This window comes from Anolis carolinensis, chromosome 4 (assembly GCF_035594765.1).
Source record: "Anolis carolinensis isolate JA03-04 chromosome 4, rAnoCar3.1.pri, whole genome shotgun sequence".
NCBI classification, from domain to species: domain Eukaryota; kingdom Metazoa; phylum Chordata; class Lepidosauria; order Squamata; family Dactyloidae; genus Anolis; species Anolis carolinensis.
The window spans coordinates 83,438,490-83,462,119 of NC_085844.1; the positions used below are offsets into that span (position 1 = coordinate 83,438,490).

The window sequence follows — 23,630 nt, forward strand, 5'->3', positions numbered from 1 at the left end:
TTTCTTCATAGCTATTTACAATTAAATCTAAGAAACAACGCTAGAGTTTCTGAGCAAGACTAGGATGTACTTAAGTGAACTTTATGTTTTATGTTTCTTAATCTCCAAACCAATTCTTACAGTACTTAATGGATCTAAGTACAAGTTGCAGTTAATAACACAAACCTTGATGTCCACAGGATTTTTCTTTCTTTATTCTTCTTATTTCTATTTGTCCAATCTCTGTGCTATACACATACATAGTCTTCAGTGATTGTGAGTGAAGTGTTGATCCTCACAACATCCTTGTGAATTTTTCATAGTTATCTTTATTTTACAGAATTAAGTCCAAGAGAAGATCAGTCAAGTTGCTGAAAGCTTGCTTGGGGTGATGTAAACATTAAACTATGTTACATAGTGTTACTAAAATGGCTGGTGGTAATATCATCTATGATCTATCTTAAATGGACAAATGGCAAAAACAGCATAGGATATGAAGGGAGGAAGGTGAAATCAATTACACCAGTGTGTTTCTAGGCATGTGCAGTTGATTAAAAAATGCTTCAAAAGTCATTACAAAAATAGGGGGTGCTGGCATTTTGTTTCTAAAGTGTTTCTAAAGTATAGTTAATAAAATTTTCGTTACTATAATGAGAGTAACGAAATTTTGTTACATTTTCATTATAATAATTGCATAAGTGGCTCCTTTCTGCCTCATTTTTACAGCTATTGGGGTGAAATTTGTTACAATGGCGGAACACGTTTGCCACTGTTAGCCCATCAAGTTTCAGCATGTTTCACTTATCCAGGGACATTTGGGAATTTTTCAAATTTTTTATGAGCAACATTTTAAAAAAAAAACTACAAGAGCTTTCTTCTTGAATTTTCTATACAATGATACAAGATAACAGGGGAACATTCCCCCCAATTTTCTGAAATATTCATACATCTACTGATTTTAGGGAATTTGTTAAAGTTTTGACAAAAGTGTTTGTTTTAAAAAAACACAACAGCTATCTCATTGAATCTCTCTCATATTAACCAACAGACCTTCCATTTAGGGATTTCCTTCCAGACCAGCACAGAGATTTACTTGGGGCCGGGCTGTGGCGCAGGCTGGTGAGCAGCCTGCTGCAATAAATCACTCTGACCATGATGTCATGAATTCGAGGCCAGCCCGTGGTGGGGTGAGCACCTGTCAATTAAAAAATAATAATAATAGCCCCTGCTCGTTGCTGCCCTAGCAACCCAAAAGATAGTTGCATCTATCAAGTAGGAAATAAGGTACCACTTATAAAGTCGGGAGGCAAATTTAACTAATTTACGACGTTGGAATGAGGAAGTGCCATCACAGTGGATGATGAAGCAGCTGCTCCCCCCTGTGGACAGAATCGAACATCCCCTCAGGAGAAGGTTAAATTGCACATCTCGGTTCTATGTGTATATGGGCATTGAATGTTTGCCCTATATGTATATAATGTGATCCGCCCTGAGTCCCCTTCGGGGTGAGAAGGGCGGAATATAAATACTGTAAATAAAATAAATAAATAAATAGTTACTAGAAGTATTAGTCTGTCTTCCTCTGCAGATTCAACAATTTATTGGCACTCTGGCTGACTGCTGCTACAGAGGGAAAATAGCTCTCCCCTATCCTGATTGGGGCTTTCTGGTGCTGAGTAGAACTCTGGGAATTGTAGTTTAGGGCAGGGCCTTTGGAATTTTTTGGCATAGGGCTCCTTGCCTTCCCAAATTACATTTTCCAGAATTTTGTGCTTTCTTTCCCAGTGAATTCTGCTTTCTCAATATTGTGTTTTTTTGGGGGGAAATTGGCTGGGGGCTTGGGGCAGAGTCCTTGCTGTGGCTGGCTTTAGGAAACTTTTTTTCCCCAAAGAACATCTGCGTCCCTGCTAGTGCTGAGCTTGGGGTGCTTTCCATCTACTCCTGAGGGAGACCTTTTGCCTTTCTGTTTTCTTTTTTGGAATTTAGCAATCACCACATCTTTGCAATCCTGAGAGGGGGGGGGACTTGAAAATAATAGTTTCCAAAGGACGTCTGCGTTCCTGCAAGTGCATTGCTTCCCTTCTGCTCCATTTGTAATCCCAAGCCCCCGGGCTGAGTGTTATTGCAGCAATCACAAAGACACAAAGTTTTCAAACCTAAAGGGTACATTGGAAGAAATAGTTTCCAAAGGACGTGGGGCACCCGCCAAGGCATTGCTTCCCTCACGCTCCATTTCTATTCCCAAGCCTTGGGCTGAGTTTTATTTCTGCAATCACAAAGTCAGACATTGATTTGATTCAATAGAGGGTCCACAGCAATTTATAGTTTCCAAAGGACAGTGGCACTCCTGCCAAGGCATTGCTTGGCGTGTGCTGCATTTCTAATCCAAAATCTACACAAGTAGAAGAGGGACTTTTACAGTGATAAGAACCCAATTGAACAGGAAATAAGACTTTCAAACCAGGAACAGGTTTCTTCAAATATTGAAAAATAGTGTATTATAAAAAGTTATGAAAATTCGCCAAAAATCACAGGAGACAGGAAACATTCTGCCATTTGTTGAGCAAAGAGTGTGGAATGTGTTCTCCCACTGTACCAAATTTGATGAGAATCGCTCAAGAAATGAGGGCGGGAGATCCCCAGAAAAGTCCCCCCCGGTTTCCTGTTTTTTGGCGATTGCGCATGCGCGTCCGCCATTTTAGAAACATTTTAGAAACATTACGAATTTTCGGAAATATCCGAAAATTTTGGGTGAAAAAATAAGAAATAATTTCTATATCGAAGAGCCGGCGCCCCCTACTTTAGAAACGAGAATTGAAACATTTTTTCCATCGATCGGACAAGCCTAGTGATCACTTTGTTGCTCCAGCTAGAATCTTTACAGGTGCCAAGCAGTGACCAATAGTAGTTTTGTGCTTGGTAGTTGCTGCTAAGGCCAGATTGGCAGGGGGAAGGAAAATGCCAGCTCCTGTACCCGGGCTGCCTGTGTCTGCAGAAAATAAGATGGTTGTATGAAGCAGCCCAACCTTTTAACACTGGTCCAAAATGTAGGCATGTTCTGGAGCATCCTGCAATTTTTTTTAAATGCAGGAGAAAGCAATCTTCAGGTGAAGGAACCTTGTGCATCATATGGATGCCACTGAGTCCATTCATCCCCAGACCAACACATTTGGCTCATGTAAATGGGCCCTACGGCAAGAAGAAAAAGGGATAGGGGGCAGCTCACTAGCTTGGCTGAGAAACCGGTGACTTTGACTTCTAAATATACAACTTGATTTTTTTCTCTCCATTCTGAACGTTTTCATAAGAAGCTTGAAACTGGAAATCAGTATCTGAGTTTGTGTTTTTTCTTATCCTTCCCAGTTCCTTTCTCCTTTTTGTTATGCCTTTCAGACTGCAAGCTAAATGGAGCTCCCTTATTTATTCATCTTGTAACCCACCCTGGAGGCTTTTTTGGATGAAGAGTGGAGTGAAAGTCTTCAGATAATGGTCTTTTAACAGTTCAAATACTCTGCAACTTCCACATTGGTTGAAGGACTGCAGCAAATAAATGTTTGAGCTTAATTTCTGGAAGAATCTTAGAATATCATTTTGACCCCAAACTCTTGGCTTCCTAAAGGTTATTTGCTTTCCAGAAACAAAATGTTAAGTCATCTTGGTCTATTCTTTTAACAAGAAATCAGAACCCCTTAAAATATGCTTTTTTTGGTGTTCTTTATTGATGATATCAGCATGTAATTTTTTTTTAGCAAATACCAGTAGTAATGTAACATACAACATTTTATAATAATATCTAATACAGAAAGTATGCTTAACTGTACATTATTTTATATCTCTTACAAGAATAATCTAGTTTCTCTAAATGTTGGATGTGAACTTTAAAAGCTGCCCTACACTTTTAATATGGCTTTTCCAATATCAGTTACCAATTAGATTTCAGTAATGTATCATTTCCAAAGCAACTGTTCCACCAGGCAAGTATTTCCTATTTAAAATATCCTATGTGATAAAAAGACTACTGTTAGAATACTTCAACTGTATGTTTTAAGAACTTTATAGACAAAAATGAGGCCAACATGTTTGCTGGTTTCCAGAAAACCCATAATTCAGTTCAGATGTAGCTTTTCAGTTCTTTTAAACTCTTCAAGCCAGTTGAATTCTTTAACCTCTATTTTCACCATCATCTACTTGTTTCATGTAGTACAGAACAGTCTCAAACAGTCTCATCTATATAATACACTACTGACAATGGAAGTAAATCAAAGGAACTTGAGTTAAACAGTTAATTGTCTTTGAACCTTACACATAATGAGGAGAGCTCTGCTAGGCTATACAGCTCTCCTCAATATGTAGTTCTCATGAAGCAACCTCCTTTTTGTCCTTGATTCCAGCCAATTACCTTGAAGGCCCCTTTATCCCCAGGTGTGAACATGTTCATTTAATTGCACCTTTGAAGTTAGAGTTTAAGAACCTTTGAACTTGTAGGTATTCCTGGGCTCCAGTTCCAATCAGCTTTGTGAAGCATTGACAATAGAGAAGAATAATCTTACATCTGGAAAACCAAGGATTCCTCAGTTCTTTCATAAGTCTTTTTGATTACTATCTTATCAATTTACTGGTCATTAAAGAGGGCCTGCAATGAGTCTCCAGGTGCCTCTGTAGAGCTAGATGAACTCCAGTTTCCATCTCCAATGGATTTGGCCAGCTTCTTATTGTGCATCCTGAAAACAACTATATAAAGACCATGTGGTACTGTGAAGTATCCTACCATCCAGCTTTAGAACCTAATTCTGTTTTCTGATTTTGACCCCACTACCTACAGAGCCTTTACTATTTTTCTTTTCTTTTTTTAGCATTTTCTAGAAATTAAAATGAATGCAAAGTCAAAAAGATAAGTTTGGTGTACCAGACCATGGTTTGTGGATCTGCACATTTGACAATGTACATAAATGTGGTCAAAACATCCTTCACTAATTTTATAGTCACCATATTTGTACATTCCTATTAACTTTGGTATTATATGAACTGGTATGTATTGAAGCTGCTGGTTATGAATACAATCAGAGGCGGTCCATCGGCGAGGCCATTTAGGCGGTCTCCTGTGGCACAATCATTCTGGGGGCGCAGTGAGGCCCCCGGGAGGATGGCGCCACCCCCGCCTCCTTCTTCGGGCCTTGCGGGCCTTCTTTGGGCCTTCTTTGGGCCACCCAGCCCATCAGAAGGCCTGACACGGGCTCCGGAGTGCCCAACGCGGGCTTCGGAAGCCCATGCCAGGCCTTCCGGTGGACCAAGTGGGGCTTCCGGAGCCTGCGTTGGGCACTCCGGATCCCGCACTGGGCCTTCCGGAGCGCGTGCTGGGCCTTCCGGAGCTCGCATCGGGCACTCCAGAGCCCGCTGCTGTCTGTTGGAAGCAAGGCAAGTGGGGTTTATTTGTCTGTGGAATAATGTCCAGGGTGGTAGAAAGAGCTCTTGTCTGTTGGGAGGCAGGTGTGGATGTTGTAATTAATCACCTTGATTAGCATTTAATGGCCCTGTGGCTTCAAGGCCTGGCTTCCTCTTGTCTGGGAGAATCTTTTTTTGGGAGGTATTAGCTGTCCCTGATTGCTTCCTGTCTGGATTTCCCCTGAGTGTTGCTCTTTATTTAGGCTTTTCCTTAATCCTTATTATCCAACATTTTGGCTTTTCCAACATTTTTATTTTTCAGTGATTGGTTGGAGGGGGGGGGGGGGCGTCAAAATTTCTGTTCACCTATACTTGAAAATGACCTTGGACCTGCTCTGGATACAATCTGGAGGTAAATCCTATTTATCTCAATCAGAGTTACATCTGGATCCCTGCAAGAATGTATTGTCATTCATTACATTTATTCTATTGTGTATACTGCTTGTATACAGGGTCATAGCCTAGTGCCCAAAAGCAAAAAGCACAAATGGGCTCTCCAAGAGTGGCTGCCAGTGCAATCTTGTCTATCAGGGCTAGGACTGGGGTAGGGCAGGCTGTGGCCAGAGGTCCTCAATAGTTGGACAATTCCAGGGGAAATCCCACTCCCTCCAGCAGCTGCTACACCTCTGTTTGCATACATAGCATAAGTACTTGCAGCTTTAACTAAATGGGTTCTGGTGCAATCCAATTGCAATAGGTACTGAGCAGGGACCTAATATCTTGTCATCTATTCAACTTCTTGTTCACCTGTGTTGCCATTTCCAAGTGCTGGTATCTCCTTCTCAGGCAGTAGCCCATACTCATTCAGAAATGTTTCTACATCTACAGCAAAAAACTCTTCATTAAACTGGTCAGTTACACTAATGAAATTGCTTACAAGCTCCCCAGCTCTGTACACGAGAAGTGTTGGGAGAACATCAGTGGAGAAACGGTCTCCAGCTCCTGTGTTGGAAGCTTTGATCTTGCAAAATTTCACAGTAGAGTATTCGGCAGCAAGGCATGTCAAGCTATTGTTGAGTGGTTCACAGCCCTTGACATCATCTTCATATATGTGGACAATGACGGTTGTGGTTTTCCGCTCTTTCTCAACAGCTTCAAGAAATTGTTCCCCATTCTGCAGCTCAGAAAGGAAACCATATTTGGGCCCAAAACTCAGCCGCTGGTGCATGTCCTGCATACAACGCTTGCGGTATTTCCGTAGGCAACTTTCATCTTCTTTATCATCATTAATGATCTCATACTCCTGCATACTCATCTGCAAATATTTGTAAGAATAAGGATGATTATTGAAGGCACTGATTTGCTCAAGAAAGAGGAGGCAGCCACAAGAAACAAAATAAGACAATATTTTAAGGAATAAAAGGGTCTATATTTTAAAATGTTCATCTATTATTATTGTATTGCCATTATTTGATACTATTCTGCCATTTGCAATGAGTAACTTTAGTGGGCAAATGGTGGCATATTTTGTTCTGGTAATCAAGCATACTGTTAAATAAATAATAAGCATATCAATAAAGAAATAAGCATATCAAGAAGGAAATAAACATTTGAGTACATATATAAATTGACCTTAAAACGTTTTAAAACATCTTAATGCACAACCTCGTTTTGAACCCTGGCTCTGTTGGCTGCTGTAAACCATTTAATACTTTTAATTGCATTTTATTTGTTCAGATTTTATTATGATGTGAATGCATTTGTTGAGATTTATTATGTTTACTTATTTTCCCGTTAGTTATTATAAGTTTATATTGATGTTGTTTAGTTATTGTTTCATTTTGGTTTGTTTGTTTTTTATCATGCCATTGAATGTTTGCCACTTTTTGCTTGGAAACCACCCTGAGTCCCCCCTGGGGAGATAGGGCGGATTATAAATAAAATTTATTTATTTATTTATTTATCCGAAGAAGGAAAAGCAGGCTGATTCTCTTCAGCATAGTTAGGCATCAGAGATAGGTCAAAACAGTGACTTTTATGTTCTAAAATCATCATAGCTTAATTTACTATTGTCTTGGGAGTGAGTTGCCATTTCTCTGTGTTCCATCTGATCCTTTGAGATTTTGTCCTCTTCGGGATTTTCCAGGCTCTCAGTTAAATTTCAGCAAGGAAAACTATTTTAAACAGGGACCATTGCCATCCTGCTTCTAAGGATAACACGTTTGTTATGGAATCACTGGTAGCTTGTGGCTTCTGGGTTAGAGTGGAGCATTTAATCCACTCTGGGGTTTAAAACTTTAAAGAAACTATCCAAGGTGCTGAAACCGACACCAAAAAGATTCAGCAAGCCAAACATTTATTTGAACTTTAAAAACAACACCTGGAATAGATTCACTGTTCCATTGATATAGAACTCAGCAGTCACTGCTAGGTGGGTGCCAAGGACTACACAAGCTATCCCCTTTCCTACATTTCCAATAACCACATATTCCTGCTACTCACGCCTGGGAGTATTCATCAGCTACTTAGTTAGGTATAGCATCACCTAGACCAGTGATTCCCAAAGTGGGTGCTACTACCCCTCGGTGGGCACTGGAGCAATCCAGGGAGGCAGTGATGGTACCTATTAGGACACGGGAGTGGGGCCAGAGGAGGGACAGGGCCTCTTCCCAAGTGCCGGAGACAGGGCTGAGCACCTGAGGCACCTGTTAGGATACACAGGGGGCGGAGCTAGAGGAGTGGGCGTGGCTTCTTCCCAAGAGCCCGAGACAGGGCTGAAAATCTATACCTCTCCTGAGGTGCTTGTTGGGACACAGAGGGCAGAGTTAGGGAAGGGGCGGGGCCTTCTTCCAAGAGCCTGAGACAGGGCTGAGCCTCTATACCTCTCCTGAGGCTTTTTAGGACTAAAGGGTGGGGCTAGGGGTGGGGGCGGGGCCTCTTCTCAAGAGCATGAGATAGGGATGAGCCTGTGTATACCTCCCTTGAGGCGCTTGTTAGAACATGGGGACAGGGTATAGAGGTTCAGCCCTGTCAGGCACTTGGGAAGAGGCCCCGCCCCCCCTCTAGCCCCACCCCCTGTGTCCTGGCAGGCACCACAGGATAGGGATAGCTCAGCCCTGCCTCAGAGCTTGTAACTCTGCCCATCCCAGTCCTGCTCGCCCATTTGTGGCCCCGCCCACCTTCTCTCACAGCCCTGCATCTTGGACTAGGGGAGAGGCTCAGCCCCGTCCTCTTGAGCAGGACCCACGCCCACTCCTCTAAGCCACGCCCCCTAGGGGGCGCTGAGTCATTTTTTTTTCTGGAAAAGGGCAGCAGGCCAAATAAGTTTGGGAACCACTGACCTAGACCAATGTTTCTCAAACTTTGCTCCTCCAGATGTTTTGGACTTCAGTCCCACAGTTCCTAACAGCTGGTAAGCTGGCTGGAATTTTTGGGAGTTGAATCCCAAAACACCTGGAGGAGCAGAGTTTGAGAAATACTAACCTAGACTGATCCACCCAAACCTACATTACCAGAAGCCAGCTGCTGCGAGCAGTAGAGGTTCTGTTCTCTTGTCATTCAGGATTAATTAGACTGGTGTTTCTAGATCTGTCAGTGATCTATAGTGTGATGATCAAAAGCAGGATCATTGGCAGAGGTGTGTGTGCGGAAACATCTATCTGCTGTGTCCTTATCAATAAGAGAAAAGACCTGTATCACTTGCAACACTGATGCCTGGTAAGGCAGGACTAAGAGACTTTTATGATTTTCATGTATTCCCTATGTTTTTTATTTATTTACTTACTTTGTTTTATATCCCACCCTCTCTCCTTCATTGAGGGACTCAGAGTGGCTAGCTCTGTTATTTCAAAGGCAAAGGTTTATTTTTCCACGTTTCTCACAATGTTAAGGCCGCCTTCCTTTGCTCTCGCAATACATATAAAAACATCAGATGCAGCATCTCCAGGAATCACTAGGAATGTAAATGAAGTGTGGAGGGAGAGATCAAAGGGAGCCGAGAGCCATTTCCCTGTCGTTTCTGGATTGACGAACCACATCGCAATGGGTTTCCCCCACATTTCTATACATTGTATTCACCACTCTTTCCAAAATCTACCTTTCTCACCCAACTACAATCTCTGTGAAAGTTCACTTTAGAAAAGAGGACTTGTGAATCCAAAGCTTACTTTGTTATTGCCATAATTGTGTATGTGTTGGGATTATGAATACAAACCAGTTCTGGGTGTGAAATTCTAGATTACGCATTCATAACTGCAATCATTAATTTCCCATGTTTTCGAAATGAATAAGAAATTAAGGATGGAAACTACATGCATGCAGATGCAATGTAGTGGTATTAGGGGCAGTCTTGTTTGACTGTGAAGGACCTATTTGTTTGCACATTCATACATGTGTAGATACTTTCACATGCATACAGGATGTAGGCAGAGCCGGTCCAACAATGAGGCGAATCAAGCGGTCGCTTCAGGCGCAAAACATACGGGACGCAGTTGAGACTGCTTTTTCTGTTGATTTGTTGTAAAACATGATGTTTTGGTGCTTAATTTGTAAAATCTTAATGTAATTTGATGTTTAATAGGCTTTTCCTTAAACCCTCCTTATTATCCAACTTTTTCGCTTATCCAACGCTTTTATTTTTCAGTGATTGGTTTCAGTTCGCCTACACTTGAAAAATACCTAGGGCCGGCTCTGGATGTAGGGATGACAGGAGTGTGTTGCTGAACATATTGGCAATGGTCTGGCTCTCTCTCTATATGTTCTTTATATGTGTAGGATTGTTCTCTGAGCTACTGAATCTATGCATTCTGTTGATTCACTTCTTTCTTATTACCTTGCGACTGAATCGCTCTCTGGTATCTTTATCATCTTTACTGTGAGCACGATGAGGTGAAGACATTTGCCTGATGAGGATCTCTTTCTTGCTTAGTGGAAGGGCATCTCTATCTTTAGCTTCCAATTTAAACTTCCGCCAGTCATTGATCACCCCTTTAGGCCCTAGGAGAAGAAAATTTTGTTACTTCATATTGTTTGAGATTTTTTTTTATATTTAATTTAATTTTTGAAAATGGATTACTCTATTTCTTGGTTCTTAGAACAGAGTCTGAAAAGTGAGGAGACTAGTGAAAGAAATAAAAACACTGCTGTACAGATTGGTGGTTACCAGGGTACATCTACCCTGTAGAATTAATGCAGTTTGGCATCACTTTTACTGCCATGGATAAATTCTATGTAAACATGGGTGTCACAGTTTTACAGGCCTTCCTTGTCCAACAGTGCCGGTGCCTCACCAAACTACAACTCTCATGATCCCATAGCATTTAGCCATGGCAGTTAAAGTGGTCTCCAGCTGCAATAATTCTACCCCAGTCACTGAAAAACAATTCCTAATCAAGGGAAATCTGTGTTAAAGCACTTCAAAATATATGAAAATAAATACGTGATCAGCAAATTCACAAAATGATTGAAAGATCAAAACAGCTTGCAAAATATTGCTGTCATCATGAGAAGACAGAAGTTCTTCCATACTACCTTTAAAAATTATTATAATTCATTCAATATGGTAAAACACAAAGTGCATTTTTGTGTCTTATTAAAAGACTGCTTGAAAACATACAAGTGTCAGATTACCAAAACAAACAGTGGTGAAATGTTTGTGAAGATGATGAAACAGGTATTAAAATATCAAACTTTGTGTCTAAAATGGCAGAGAAGAAAATGAAACACTGAAAGTATGTCTATCAAGAATGCTGAAAACAACTTGTATTGGAAAGCAACTTGTATCACTGCATATTTCCTTCGTCTTATCTCCCATGCAGTCCCCTCAAAAAAAGCAAGTACAGTAGAGTCTCACTTATCCAACATTCGCTTATCCAACGTTCTGGATTATCCAAGGCATTTTTGTAGTCAATGTTTTCAATACATCGTGATATTTTGGTGCTAAATTTATAAATACAGTAATAACAACATAACATTGCTGCATATTGAACTTTATTATTATTATTATTATTATTAAACTTTATTTGTACCCCGCTAGCATCTCCCGAAGGACTCGATGCGGCTTACAAAGGCCAAGGCCTCAACACACAATATAACAATACAAAACAAAAGGCAAATTAAAAACAATTAAAACAGTATAAACAACAAGCAATAAACAATACGCTAAAACACAATAAAACTGGGCCGGGCCAGAGTAATGGGTACAAGATTAAAAGTGCTGATGTGACAGGTGATATATAAGGCTTCTAGGGCAAGTGCAGAGTGCGATATACGATCTTAGTTCTAATAAAGTGCTTATGGGACTTGGAGTTGGAGATTTCCTATTAATCTGGGAAGGCACATTGGAACAGACAGGTCTTCAAGTTCTTTCTGAAGACTGCCAATGTAGGGGCCTGTCTGAGATCCTTGGGGAGGGTGTTCCAGAGTCGGGGGGCCACCACGGAGAAGGCCCTGTCTCGTGTCCCCACCAACTGCGCTTGCGACGCAGGCGGGATCACGAGCAGGGCCTCTCCAGATGACCGAAGTGAACGCATGGGTTCGTAGACGGAGATGCGGTCACGGAGGTAGGATGGTCCCAAACCTTTCAGGGCTTTGTAGGTAAGCACCTGCACCTTAAATTGGCCTCGGAAAGTAAATGGCAGCCAGTGGAGCTCCTTGAACAGGAGGGTTGACCTCTCTCTGTAAGGGGCCCCAGTTAACATCCTGGCTGCCGCTCGTTGGACCAGTTGGAACTTCCGAGCCGTTTTCAAGGGCAGCCCCACGTAGAGCGCATTACAGTAGTCCAGTCTGGAGTTGACCAAGGCATGGACCACCCCGGCCAGATCAGCCTTCGCGAGGTACGGTCTCAGTTGGCGCACGAGTCTCAATTGTGCGAAGGCCCTCCCAGACACCGCCGACGCCTGAGCCTCGAGCGTAAGCGATGAATCCAAGAGGACTCCCAGACTGTGGACCTGTGGCTTCAGGGGGAGTGTAACCCCGTCCAGCACAGGTTGCCACCCTATACCCCGGTCAGGATTACGATCGACCAGGAGGACCTCTGTCTTGTCGGGATTGATCTTCAGCTTGTTCCTCCTCAACCAGATAGACACAGTGGCCAGGCATTCGTCCAGCACCCGAGAGGCCTCCTTGGAATTAGGTGGAAGGGAGTAGTAGAGTTGTGCGTCGTCTGCATAGAGGTGACACCTAACTCCAAAACTCCGGATGACCTCTCCCAGCGGTTTCATGTAGATGTTAAAGAGCATGGGAGACAGAATAGAGCCTTTTTCTGTCTAATTTGTGAACTACTATTTGTGAACTTTTTCTGAACTACTTTTTCTGTCTAATTTGTTGTATAACATGATGTTTTGGTGCTTAATTTCTAAAATCATAACCTAATTTGATGTTTAATAGGCTTCTTCTTAATCTCTCCTTATTATCCAACATATTCGCTTATCCAACGTTCTGCCAGTCCGTTTATGTTGGATAAGTAAGACTCTACTGTACTATAACAGGAAAATGCCTGAAATCAGACGTAGAAACCTTACACAGACAGAAAGTACATCTATGCTGACTATTTATTGCAGTTTCAACTTGGTAGTAAAGAAAGTGTTTTTGCTGTGCAGATGATTATATAGGAAACCAATTTGAAGCCCAGATGGTGATGATTAACGAAACCACTGATCATCTTGGCCTGGTAGGGAGCTACTAAGATGGGATCTGGCAAATTAGGACACCACTGATATCACCAATATTAAAGAAAAAGTCTTGAAATGTTAATAATAACTGGGTCATAGACATGAGTAGATCAATATATTAATATCCGAAAATAATTCTTTAGTCATAACAACGTGTTGGCAAGAAAGTTGTGGATTTTAGCTATTATTAAACAGTCCACGCAGTCATGCCGGCCACATGACCTTGGAGGTATCTACAGACCTCCAAGGTCTTCGGTTTGGAAATGGAAATGGGCCCCAACTCCCAGAGTCGGTCACGACTGGACTTAACGTCAGGGGAAAACCTTTAACCTAAACAGTCTTATTATGGATAAAATTTGTCTGAAAAGAAGGGTCTGTGTTGTGTCAGAACTTTAGAATCATAGAATCATAGAGTTAGAAGAGACCTCGCGGGCCATCCAGTCCAACCTCCTGCCAAGAAGCAGGAAAATCATATTCAAAGCACCCCCGACAGATGGCCAGCTATAGAGTTGGATGTTTTGATACATCCAACTCTATAGAAAGAATCTGCTAGGTTTTTTTTTTTTTTTTACATTTTCGGTCAGAAAATTGCCTCACTCTACAGATCGTAAGACGTAACTGAATATACTTTCTTGTCAGCCCTCCATATCCATGGATTCCACATTCACAAATTTTACCACCCACAGCCTGAAAATCAATTTTAAAAATCCAAAGACAAAGCTTAGTTTTGCCATTAGGACACCTAGACTAAGGTGCAATTTGTCACAGGATTTTTACTGAATTCAGCTCTTTAACACAATGGGCCATAGATTAATGCCTGCATTTCACTTTCTGGTGCTCTTGTTCTCCATGATCCTCCATGATGTGGAGAGAAGGGATGAAGGGGATTTTCTGATCCCTACTCTTTTTCTGTAACACAGTGAATTTCTGCCTTTAGTAAAGCTCTTTTTCCCCTCTGAAGAACTCTTTACTTTCACACTACTGAATTGGCCAGCTTGATTCACACTACTCAAGCTGGCCAATTGCAACATTCACACTTGCCTCAGGCAGACGAGATTTTTCTCCCACCCTGAACATTCCACAGATATATAAACTCCACTTGCCTAGTTTCCAACACCTCACAACCTCTGAGGATGCCTGCCATAGATGTGGGTGAAACGTCGGGAGAGAATGCTTCTGGAACATGGCCATACAGCCTGGAAAACTCACAACAACCCAGAACTCCTTACCATTGAATCTTTGCTGTCCCACTAAAGACAGTGCAGTTTAATAAGAATCTGAATGGAAGGCCCATCCTTTGAATGTACAGTAGAGTCTCACTTATCCAACATAAACGGGTCGGCAGAATGTTGGATAAGCGAATATGTTGGATAATAAGGAGAGATGAAGAAAAAGCCTATTGGACATCAAAATAGGTTATGATTTTAGAAATTAAGCACCAAAACATCATGTTATACAACAAATTTGACAGAAAAAGTAGTTCATTACACATTAATGCTATGTAGTAATTACTGTATTTACAAATTTAGCACCAAAATATCACAATGCATTGAAAACATTGACTACAAAAATGCGTTGGATAATCCAGAACGTTGGATAAGTGAGACTCTACTGTATCTCTCTCAATGTTCTTTCCTGACCTAAATATTCAGTGGGTTTTAATTCATACAATCGGATTTTGTTGTTTTTTCTGCTATTTGTTTTATTATTATTTTTCATTCATATCCCAGGTTTCTTCCAATGACACTGAGGCACTACATGATTCAAAATAAACTCATGGACAGTTTCCAGGATATATTAGCAAGCTAAGAGAAGGCTATGCAGGTAAAGAAGGTTATCTCTCAAATTCAAAATCACTCTCAGCAGCTACCCAGCAGTAATTCATACCGTTCACTTCCTATGTTAGGGACATGCCCCCTGCCCCCTTAGTAATAATGATATCATGGCCTCCTTACCTGTATGTATAGCCTCTGGGGTTTCAAATTCTTCCTCCAAACTAAGCTCTGTTTTTTCTTCCATTGCTGTGTCTGGACAATGCTGGTGGAGTCAAGAAAGCCAATAATGAGTACACTGAACAGATGAACTGCTGAAGCAAATTAGTATGTGATTTCTTTCTGTTCCAGTTTGTTAGATATGCTTATGAAGTCATAATGAATAAAACTTCTGTTAAAATCTCATACAGAAAAAAAGAAAAGAAAAATACATTCAGTGTTTAAAAGGCAAGACAAGAATGACACCATACTGCAGACTGTGGACCTGAGGTCCAAAGCTGAGTGGCAGTGGGGAGATTAACCACACAGCATGCCGAATCGAGCAGGCAATGGGGGGAAACCATTGCCCACTCTGATACCTTCTCCATCACATGGGGGAAAACATCACTGCCTGGTTTACCCCCCATTCTTCTTAATGAGAACATGGGAAGCCTCTTGAGTTTTCAGGGAAGCGTCCTAGCACGCTGCCAGGATGCTTCCTTGATGGAGCCCACCGAACGTCATCACACAACTTAAGGCTACTTCTGGCAGGGCTCTGTGTGATGAATTGGTGCATAAATGTGATTAAGTATTACAGGCTCCAACTTTTGTACTATTATATCCTTGATCTTCAGATATTCGATTCTGTCTCATTCATATGCGTTGTACTTATTTGTCCCAGTTGGCAGCCATGACAGACATAGCATAGTTAAAAGTAGTTTTAAACATTTGATACATAGACTGGAGGTTAAAGCAGTACTTCTCCGCTTTCCACAATACTTTGGGAGGCATGGGCAACTACCCTGTTTCCCCGAAAATAAGACATCCTCAGAAAATAAGACCTAGTAGAGGTTTTGCTGAATTATTAAATATAAGGCCTCCCTCAAAAGTAAGACCTAGCGAAGATTTGTTTGGAAGCATGCCCGGCGCCTGCCAGAGCATGCAGAATTGGTAAATGTACATACCAGTTGTACATGGAAATAATGGTAATAACAGGAAATTCTTGATAGGATTCACAGTTTGTCTGGTTATGTTGATTTGTGATGACAACTACTGTATAGTATATAATATACGTTCATTTTTTTTTTGTTCAACAATAAATCTGAATTCTTCTTCATGGAAAAATAAGACATCTCCTAAAAATAAGACCTAGCACATCTTTGGGAGCAAAAATTAATATAAGACACTGCCATATTTTCGGGAAACACGGTATATATCCCCCCCCCAAAAAAAAACAACCCTAGATCTCCCCCTGATTTGAAAGTGTAGACACATGAAAAAATACATTGATTTGATCTTGGTATGGTAGCATGATGGATTGAACTACCTCTGGAATCATACTCACCAACAATCTGAGACATGCATAGCAGAATCTTATGTATAAGACTCCATATGCATACAGTGGTAATGCCTTGCTACCTAGCAAAAAAAAAATTCACAAAAACGTTGATGTTGGCATTTGAAAATATTTTCTTCATCTGGCATAGATGTCTTAAAAACATGGCTGAGAAAAGATTTGGGAGAATTGAGGCTGCTGAATTTACACATCCCTGTACTGTCTTCAGATGAGAGGATGGTACGGTAAGTAGGTTCTCAATATAGGCATCTCAAGCATTATTCTCTAATGGATCTAGGCTTACTACATACAAGAAAATTTATTAATAAAACACAGATTAATTAAAATGGTTTTGCATTTGAGAACACAGAACACTTCTTTGAATCTTAAATTGGTTTTGAAACATAGTTCACAGTTTAGTTTGCCAGAAGAGGACAGCAAGTTAAACCGGCAATCTGGTTTAGGAAAGCGCCCTGCGATCGCTGCTGCCTAGCAACGCTCGCAGGTTGCTTCCCAAGGGGTGAGGGCTCACCAAGGGACGTCTCCCCAGATCTCCCTTGGTCAGGCCCTTGCTGGAGGAAAGAGTTTCTCCCGAGAAATGAGGAGCGTGCTGCGGGTTTTCCTCGGCCAGGGCATTGCTGGAGGAAACTCTTTCCTCCAGCAAGGGCCTGGCCGAGGGAGATCCTCTGGGGGGGCCTCCTCTCACTTCAATCTTCCTCACAGTTACGACTGGTGGGGACGAGAGAGAGGGCCTTCTCGGCCGTGGCCCCCTAGTTCTGGAACTCTCTCCCCAGGGAGATTAGGTTGGCGCCCTCTCTATCCTCCTTCAAGAAACGACCGAAGACCTGGATGTTTAGGTTGGCCTTTGGTGAGACAGTCACTGGATGACCAGTCTCAGTTGACATTATAACTCTATCCTGAATTTTATTAGGTCCCTTTTATTCTGGTATTTTAACTGATGATGTTATTTTTATATTGCTGCAGTCCCCTCTCCCCCCCCCCCCACCAATGGAGTTGACTGAATTTTACTTGGTGGTTGATTGATATTATTAACTCTTGTTTTATTGTCTTACTGTGTTTCATTTTTTTTGTATATTGTTCAATGTATTTATGCTGTCGTTTTTGTAAATTATGCTAGTCGGGCCTTGCCCCATGTGAGCCACCCCGAGTCCCTGCGGGGAGATGGTGGCAGGGTATAAATAAAGTTTTGTTATTATTATTATTATTATTATTATTATTATTATTATTATTATTATATCCGGGGAGATGTCCCTCGGTGAGGGCTCGCCCCTTTGGAAGCACCCCAGGAGTGCTGCTGCAGCAGCGATCGCGGGGCACTTCCAGGGCGCTTCCTCCTCCCTCTCCCTCTCCTTCTCTTGAGCTCTCTTCACTCGAGAGAAGGAGAGGGAGAGGGAGAGGTGCCCCCGGCGGTGCCTCGGATAATACGGAGGCTCGGTTAACCAGGACTCTCCTGTACATAAACATTGCACTCAGTTATCTCCACGTTAAAATCAATTGTTTAAAACCAGCTCAGATCAGCCATACCAAATCCACCCCCTTTCCTACTTATTTTCCTCTTCTCTCCTCCTCTTTTTGTTCAAGTAAAATGAAGTCAAGGCTGTACATGTGTAATTGGACATAACTAGTATTAAATACATTGATTCAAGGTAAATTGCCTAGATTTAAAGGAAGATATCCTAATAACATTATCAACATTTTGAATAATGGACATTCAGCTCTCTATTTTAACCTCAGTTCTATCGCTTATTTTATTGAAGTAGTTGTTTTGGGCAGCAGATACTGGTGTAGAAGAAATTGGCAATAAAGTATTGAAGAATGGAACAATGTTTGCCACGTGGCACACCCTTTAGCTTTAGCCTGCAGCCCTTAAGTGTGGTTGGTGATAAAGTCCAGCTGCCAGAACTAAAGGAAAACATGAGCTAGTTTTTTGTGGGTTTTGTGCATGGAATGTGGGTGCACCTTGTACTTTGTCTCAATGAGCAAAATGATGGGGCTGGTTCAGTTAAAAGAGCAATTGTTTGATCTGGATTACTGCTCTGTTATAATGACAGTTACATATAAAAATAAACCAAGGAAGCATAATATTACTATTAAGTATATTTTTAGCCCGTACAAGTGTAAACAGGAGAAAACTGGCTACAGCCAAAAGAGATCTGTATCTTCAGCTTCATATGACTATTCATCATACTCAGACGGTTTAAAATTAATGAGATTTCTTTTACTACTTCCTTGTAGACTTCAAGTCCTGGGGGAATACAGACCTTGAACAGTGATTAGAAGACTTCCATATACTTTGCAAAGCACATTCTTTCCATACAAAATAATTCCAAGTTCAATTGGCATTTCCAGGCAGAATGGGAAAACTCCACTCTGAAACCTTGGACCGCAGACTGGACTAGAGAAACCAATGACCGAACTCAATTTCCTGTGCAATTCCTATCTTTAAAGCCTTCCAAGGTATCTGAAACTGTTAACCGCTACGCTGAGGTTGTTAGGTCCTAATCAGAAGGGAAAGATTGGAATTCTTTTCTGATCTTTTTATAACGTTTGAAAGGAAGAATGCTTTAGTATTGCATTATAGTAAATATTTTGTTAGATTTATGTCACTGCTATTACAGGGAGAGCAGCTGCTTTATTGTGTTCTCCCAATCTCACTTCAGAGTACATGTGGCATAACTGTATATCACAAGAGTGATTCCAAAAAACAAGACATTATACATACAGGCAGTCTGTCGGTTTGTTTTGAAGTTGAATTTATATGTAAGTCGGAATGGGTACATTTTAAGTGTAACTCCATCCAAATATGTCACCTCCCCACTCTCTCTCTGAGGCATATATATATATATATATATATATATATATATATATATATATATATTGCTATCTGTGCCCCTGTTCAAAAGATTTTACCTCACTTTCTGTCCCTTTAATAATTGGACTTTTAAAAAATGTGGCTTGTTGTGGATACCACGAATGGCGATAAATCATAGAATCGTAGAATCATAGAATCATAGAGTTGGAAGAGACCTCATGGGCCATCCAGTTCAACCCCCTGCCAAGAAGCAAGAAAATCACATTCAAAGCACCCCCGACAGATGGCCATCCAGCCTCTCCTTAAAAGCCTCCAAAGAAGGAGCCTCCACCACACTTCGGAGCAGAGAGTTCCACTGCTGAACAGCTCTCACAGTGAGGAAGTTCTTCCTGATGTTCAGGTGGAATCTCCTTTCCTGTTGTTTGAAGTCATTGTTCTGCATCCTAGTCTCCAGGGCAGCAGACTAGTACACAGATAAAGGTTCAGTGGAGATCCTTTTCTACCATGATAACTCTTACAGGAAATCAGGAGGGGGTGCCATTTTTGGTTCAATAAGATTTGGTCCATTGGCACCAATGGCTCATTTCTCTGTCATTTCTAGGCCTATCAGGATGAAACTTGCCTTACTTGTAGGCCACAAGTCTGCTAAGTTTCAGAATGTTTCACCAATCCATCTATTTTTGGGAAATTTTTAAAGTTTTTATCATAACATTTTTTTAAAAACACACACAGAAGAAGGTGTTTGGCGAATTGAAATCACCACAAAATTGGAGGAGAATGGACACAGTCGACCAGGCTTCTGATTAGCTGAGAAAGAAATGTGGGAAACAGAGAGAGAAAAACCTCAACTCCCATCATGCCCAGTGAGGTAGCGCAGAGGTTCCTTCAAAGCCCATGCTGCACAAAGTGCTGCTGGGAAAGCAAGTTCCTGGCGCGACCCTTTCTGGAATCTTTTTCCTCCTTTTTCTCTCTTTCTCACTCTCTATTTCCGGCCTTATTTGCCTCGAGTGAAGAAGAAGAAGAAGAGGAGGAGGAGCTGCCGCCAGACACCCGATCTTGCCTTGTGAGGCCACCCACATGCTGTGGCCTCCACCTCAGGTAGAGTGCCATCACCCCCATTAGCCGAAAGATCTGGCTCCTCATGATAGCTTTCCCTGCCCACCGCCTGGTTCATTTTTGGTGGTCCGGATGCCAGATCGCTAAATTTCCCCAAATTGCCAAACAGAATCATGCAAACCCCTATTTAATATCTATGTAAACCTTCCCACTTTCTATTTTTATCAGAAAGCTATTGCTTGTAATTTACTATCACGCCTATTTCAAACATACTTGTCCAACATGTCATTTTGGAGAAAAAGCACATGGACACTGTTCCTACGCACTCATTCATATATAATTGTGGCATATATGTGTATTCAAAGCAGCATGTTGTGTGCATGTGCCAGATAAGGCTTACATATATGAAGGATAAATAGGGTGACCATCATTTGGCCATGAATTTAAGGGAGATTTAGTCATGGAAATTTTTGCCTATTTTTAACAGCGTCATTCCAGAAAAAAATCATTGCTAAAAAGCAAAACTAGTAATTTTCATTATATATAATATTTGGGTCAGAATATAGAATAAAAATTATGAATTTGCATGTTTCTTAGTCCTAACCTACATGTACCTGTCCAGTGATGCTGCAGAACTTAGCATTTTTTAAAAACTTTCTGTGCAAATTTCAAACACTCTTTATAACACTGTTATAACAGTATTATTCCACTTCAATTGCTGTGGTAAAATGTATGGCATCCTGACATCTAGAGTTTGGAAGAGGCCACTTAAAATTTTTAGCAGGAGAGCTCTTGGGCCTCACTAAAGACATCATCCCACTGAACATGTCAAGTGTTCATAGAATCATGGAATCATAGAGTTGGAAGAGACCTCATGAGCCATCCAGTCCAACCTCCTGCCAAGAAGCAGCAAAATGTTTGAAGAGTAGGTTTACCATACAGCTCAGACATACTCCATTTTGAAATTAAATGATTTTCCCAACTCCATCACACACTTGCAAACTATCCATTTTATTCAGGAGTTCTCATCACATTTGCCATCAAATTGCAGAGAGTTGGTCCCACCCACTGTCCTTCCCCCATCTTCTTTGTGAAAAGAAGGACCTCCTCTCCCGGACTCAGCAGTTGAACACTGCATAAAATGCCATGGCTCCATGTTATAACATTCTGGGAATTGTAGTTTTATGAGATATTTACTCATGTTGTGACTCTGATGAGGATTCTGGGATGCAGTTTCCAGATGATGGGATTCAGGTTCAGGATGAGTTTCAAAATGACTCTGATGGGAATTATGGGATTCAGGTGCAGAGTGTTCCTGCTGTGTGAGATGAGGAAGAGGGAGGCTTTCCCATGTGAAGGAATGTGGTTGTTATTGATGATGGTTTTCAGATGCAAGAAGCAGAAAGGGAGAGCAGCTCTCAGCCTCTGTTTGATAACGCTAACAAGTCCTGTGGCCTTGAAAGCGAAAGCGATGAGGCCATGTCTTTAGATCGGGCTAGTCATCTGGAATGTTGGGGGTTGCGTAGAAGTCTCTGAATAGCAAATAAGAGGGAGTTCAAAGGGCAAAGAAATGCCTTTATGTTATGCTATTAAAACAGTCTGTTGAGAGAGAGAAATTCGTCAAAGCAATTTCCTCGCTTGAATCAAGAACCAAGTCTACTTTCCTGTGTTACTTTAGAGTCTGGATGTATCCACGTTTCTGGGACTTTGGCTTGTTTTAAGGACCTTGCGTCATGGATTTGTTTCTTTCAGCCTTGTTTTTGGAACTATTTACTGGAACCGAACTTTTGCCTTTTATGATCTATCTTTTCCTTATTTTCTAATAAACTACAAAAGACTATGTTCTGTGTGCAGTCTAATCTGAGGTGCGACAACTCTCCTCTGTCACAGAACTCTGCATCACAACAAACTACCTCCCAGGATCCATAGGATGGGTCCATGGGAGTTAGACTGGTGTCAAAGTGCTATAATTCAGCACTGCAATTAGATTCTAATAGGATATCTAACCAGACAGCCTACTTCATTATTTGTCCTGCTTGAGGGCAAAAATTTCTGAAGCTGTGACATTGATGAGAGGGGCAATGGTGAGCATGTGGTTCGTTGGCAGCCCTCTGGTCAGCAGGGGCAGTCGGAGCTGGGGTGGCTACAAGACCCAGTAGAACTCTCCTCTTGCTTGCCCTCTCCTATTGTTTGAGCCAGAGGAGGAGGAAGAGGAAGCCAGGGAGAACAGAGTAGCTGTGGGGACCATGCTGCAAATGAAGGTGGAGGTCTAATTTGAGCCAGTAGGATCCCAAATCCAATAGCTCTATTATGAAGTTTCCTGGGAAACGTGGGAGAGTTGAATACTCTGAGGGCAAGAAACCCCCTTTCCTCGCTACCAAAGGCTGCACTGCCCAGGAATAATCTCTCTTGGAATCACATGGTGGCAGTGGATGGGCAACAGGTCAATTCTCATTCATTGTCTTTCTCTCTCTATACAAACATACTATCTCCTTTACCTCCAATCTCCAATTACACTGCTAGGGATAAAAAAGGGATAAAAAGACAACTCTTGCTAGAAGGCTAAGCTGAAAGTCTGTGGAAAACCTTTAGCTACAGAATGGTAGGTCAGAACACGGGCGACTTCAGAATTCACAAGACACTGGAAAGATGGTCTCAAGAGTGGGACAAGATGCCTGGCAAGTCCACAGTAGAGTGATGTGAGGAGAAAAGCCCTTTGTTGGTATGGTCTGTTGCCTCTGTTGTTTAGGGAGTTCAAAAGACCTCCCCCCCCTCATTGTTCTGATTACTTAATGGAGTGGAAATGACTCGAGTTCATTGAAATATTACTCTATGGGCTCTGCATGGTGTCAGGGTTGTCATAGTTTGCAAATAATAATAAATAATAATACTTTATTTTTCTATCCCGCCACCATCTTCCCAAAGGGACTCGGGATGGCTAACATGGGCCCAAGCCCAAAACAAAAACAAAATATGACAAGTTAAAACCAGTATCAATAACTAAAAACAGTGTCAACATAACAGTCAAATAAAATAAGCAAATAAAACACCGAATATAATATAAACAGACACTGTGCTGTTAGTGTTAACTGGAAAATGAAGTTCATGAAGCCAATTGGCTGAGATCTGGGGATTGATTTGATACTGTTTCTGTTCTGCTGCTGCAGAAGCAGTCTGGACAAGTTTTTCAGTGCTGACCGAGTACTGTTGTGAAGAGAGCTGTGTACTTGGAGAAGCCTTTTGCTGCTGAGGAAAGAGGGTGAATAACCAGGACTATATTCTTCTCTGAAGCAGATTTGTGGTCTGAGAAGACTGTGGACTTCTGTAAGTGATCAGAGGGACCATTCTAAATGCTACTTTTTTAAAATCTCTTGGAATCAGTAAAGTTCCTGTATTTTTGTTCT

The 23,630-nt window shown here is 41.4% G+C and overlaps 1 protein-coding gene and 1 long non-coding RNA gene across 2 annotated transcripts in view; one reads left to right on the forward strand and one right to left on the reverse strand.

Annotated features, from left to right (window-relative positions):
• Positions 1-3,674: 3,674 nt before the first annotated feature.
• The window catches only part of pdc (phosducin), a 29,903-nt gene continuing 9,947 nt past the window's right edge, over positions 3,675-23,630 (reverse strand). Inside the window, exons 2-4 of the mRNA XM_003223425.4 lie at positions 14,987-15,068; positions 10,193-10,356; positions 3,675-6,676 (exon numbers count right to left, since the gene is read on the reverse strand). Of these exons, the coding sequence (XP_003223473.1) occupies positions 6,149-6,676; positions 10,193-10,356; positions 14,987-15,050 (756 nt within the window). The 5' untranslated portion in view covers positions 15,051-15,068 and the 3' untranslated portion in view covers positions 3,675-6,148. The remainder of the gene's footprint in view (positions 6,677-10,192; positions 10,357-14,986; positions 15,069-23,630) is intronic.
• Positions 12,814-22,066, forward strand: LOC103279462 (uncharacterized). The gene is made up of 3 exons (XR_506808.3): positions 12,814-15,130; positions 16,489-16,582; positions 18,594-22,066. It is a non-coding gene; the product is annotated as an uncharacterized LOC103279462 (long non-coding RNA).